Raw genomic sequence first — 3,026 nt, forward strand, 5'->3', positions numbered from 1 at the left:
ACGGATAATGCAGTGGCAGGGTGATCGTCATGGATACTATCCACGTTATTTCCACCACCTAAGAGAGTGTTCGGGAGAACTTCCACACCATCGCCAAAGAGAGTGTCCGCGCTGGCACCACCACTATCCCCGCCACGTGCTAATGCCGACAGTATGGAAAATGCAGTGACAGGGTGATCGTCATGGAGGCCTTCCACACCATCGCCATGGAGGCCTTCCACACCATCGTCATGGAGGCCTTCCACACCATCGCCATGGAGGCCTTCCACACCATCGCCATGGAGGCCTTCCACACCATCGCCATGGAGGCCTTCCACACCATCGTCAGGGAGGCCTTCCACACCATCGCCATGGAGGCCTTCCACACCATCGCCATGGAGGCCTTCCACACCATCGCCATGGAGGCCTTCCACACCATCGTCAGGGAGGCCTTCCACACCATCGTCAGGGAGGCCTTCCACACCATCGCCATGGAGGCCTTCAACATCGGCACGATCCGAGTCTGCAGAATTGCACAACCGTAGGAGATCTTCTTCAGATTCTGGCTTCATCGCATCGAGAATGTCTCGTGGAAAGTCTGTGTGCAGACCAACGATTGGATCTTGACCAAATAGTGCCCTGTAAGGTGATGTGCCCAACACTCGATTGATTGCAGTGTTCTTTTGAAGTTGAACGAATTTCAAACCGGTTGCCCATTCTGTAGTTTGCTTATCATTTAGCCATGACCGTATCATGTCCTCGACGTCACCATTTGCTCGTTCGACGCTGCCTTGAGACTGGGGATGTCTGGGTTTCCCGTGTACTATGAGTAAATCAGGCCACATCACCTTCAATTCCTCGATTATGCAAGCGACGAATTCTCTCCCATTGTCGGACTGAAGTATTCGTGGAGCTCCGAAAGTCGTGAATATGTCAACCAAGTGAGATGCAATGACACAGGCTCGCTTGGATCGAATGGCTCTCAGAACACAGAACTTGGTCAGGTGGTCTTGGTAGTTCAGGATAAATCTGTAAAGCAAACAACAGGTATTAGTGTTTGAACAGCATTGTTGTCAGTGTTTGGAGATGCTTGAACAACAACAACAAACAACAAACAGCAACAACAACAGCAGCAACAGCAGCAACATCATCGCCGTCGTCGTCTTCTCCCCTACCAACAACAAACAACAAACAGCAACAACAACAGCAGCAACCGCAGCAACAGCAGCAACATCATCGCCGTCGTCGTCTTCTCCCCTACCAACAACAAACAGCAACAACAACAGCAGCAACCGCGGCAACAGCAGCAACCGCAGCAACAGCAGCAACATCATCGCCGTCGTCGTCTTCTCCCCTACCAACAACAAACAACAAACAGCAACAACAACAGCAGCAACAGCAGCAACATCATCGCCGTCGTCGTCTTCTCCCCTACCAACAACAAACAGCAACAACAACAGCAGCAACCGCAGCAACATCATCGCCGTCGTCGTCTCCCCTACCAACAACAAACAGCAACAACAACAGCAGCAACCGCAGCAACAGCAGCAACATCATCGCCGCCGTCGTCTTCTCCCCTACCAACGACAATAATGGTCGAAGCATTCTCACGCTCGAATCGACCTCTTATGTTTCAAGGAAACTGGATAGTATAATATACTATATGAATAATGAAACTCACCGAAATTCTCCATCATGCTGACTTTGGAAATCAATCAGATCCACTTGACCCCTTGAGTTGAAGTTATTGGAAAGTATGGGCCGCACCACAACACCTTTGTTCAATTTCGCTTTCTTCAGCGTGCAATTTTGACACAGAGCAAGGAAAATCTTGATTTGTTGCCGAGTGACGTTGGCGTACTTTTTGTGTAGTTCCTTTTCCATGAGTTTCTCATCACCGTTGCCGCAAGCTGCGTGGGCTTCTTTGATGACGTTGTAGACGTCTTCCAGAGCTACGAAATATCGTGCAGGATTCGATCCCGCCAAAATCAATCTTTGGAAATGTGCAACTTCGATTACGTCGTATCGCTTTACGAGTTTGTAGTCGTTGGGCGTCTTCTTTTGGCTTCCGAGTTTCAGTTGTCGAACTCTTTCCGTCATGGTGGTAAGGTCTTCCTGTGTGAACCACTTCACGTGGCCAACACTTTGACGTTGCACTTCTGCATCAAACTTAGTTCGATTTTGATCCATGGTGGTCGCGTTCTATCGCCGGGCAGACTGACACTGACACCGAAACTAAAATACTGAAAGAAAGAGAGTGGACAGACAATTTCAAACACGAGTTCGGTTCAGTCCTATTTGGTCAAAATCGCACGTAGTTTGCAAGATCGTTATTTGAACCCTTTACTCACAAATAGAACAAGTCGCGTAAGGCGAAAATACAACATTTAGTCAAGTAGCTGTCGAAATCACAGAATGAAACTGAACGCAATGCAACGCAGCAAGACCGTATACTAGTAGCATCGTCACTCCACCGCCCGTGGCAAAGGCAGTGCCAGTGGAATTGACAAGAAGAGCGGGGTATTCGTTGCGCTGAGAAGGATAGCACGCTTTTCTGTAGCTCTCTTCGTTTTAACTTTCTGAGCGTGTTTTTAATCCAAACATATCATATCTATATGTTTTTAAATCAGGAACCGACAAGGAATAAGATGAAAGTGTTTTTAAATTGATTTCGAAAAAAAAAATTGATAATAATTTTTATATATTTAATTTTCAGAGCTTGTTGTTAATCCAAATATAGCATATTTATATGTTTTTGGAATCAGCAAATGATGGAGAATAAGATGAACGTAAATTTGGATCGTTTTATAAAAGAAATATTTTTTTTACAATTTTCAGATTTTTAATGACCAAAGTCATTAATTAATTTTCAAGCCACCAAGCTGAAATGCAATACCGAAGTCCGGGCTTTGTCGAAGATTACTTGACCAAAATTTCAACCAATTTGGTTGAAAAATAAGGGCGTGACAGTGCCGCCTCAACTTTCACGAAAAGCCGGATATGACGTCATCAAAGACATTTATCAAAAAAATGAAAAAAACGTCTGA

At 45.9% G+C, this 3,026-nt stretch overlaps 2 protein-coding genes across 2 annotated transcripts; one reads left to right on the top strand and one right to left on the bottom strand.

The window, feature by feature from the left end:
• Positions 1–1,065: 1,065 nt before the first annotated feature.
• On the top strand, positions 1,066–1,572 carry LOC138952926 (putative mediator of RNA polymerase II transcription subunit 29). Its single transcript, XM_070324683.1, has one exon. The coding sequence runs from the start codon at positions 1,066–1,068 to the stop codon at positions 1,570–1,572; it is 507 nt and encodes a 168-aa protein (XP_070180784.1).
• Positions 1,573–1,656: 84 nt separating this feature from the next.
• LOC138952936 (KRAB-A domain-containing protein 2-like) lies at positions 1,657–2,169 on the bottom strand. Its single transcript, XM_070324695.1, has one exon. It carries the CDS (start codon positions 2,167–2,169, stop codon positions 1,657–1,659), a length of 513 nt encoding a protein of 170 aa, XP_070180796.1.
• Between the last annotated feature and the right edge of the window lie 857 nt (positions 2,170–3,026).

Source organism: Littorina saxatilis, linkage group LG2, assembly GCF_037325665.1.
Source record: "Littorina saxatilis isolate snail1 linkage group LG2, US_GU_Lsax_2.0, whole genome shotgun sequence".
Taxonomy (NCBI): domain Eukaryota; kingdom Metazoa; phylum Mollusca; class Gastropoda; order Littorinimorpha; family Littorinidae; genus Littorina; species Littorina saxatilis.

What these genes read in the sequence shown, in the direction of transcription:
- LOC138952936 (XM_070324695.1), bottom strand. Translation starts at nt 2,169, where the DNA reads ATGGATCAAAATCGAACTAAGTTTGATGCAGAAGTGCAACGTCAAAGT.
- LOC138952926 (XM_070324683.1), top strand. Translation starts at nt 1,066, where the DNA reads ATGCTTGAACAACAACAACAAACAACAAACAGCAACAACAACAGCAGC.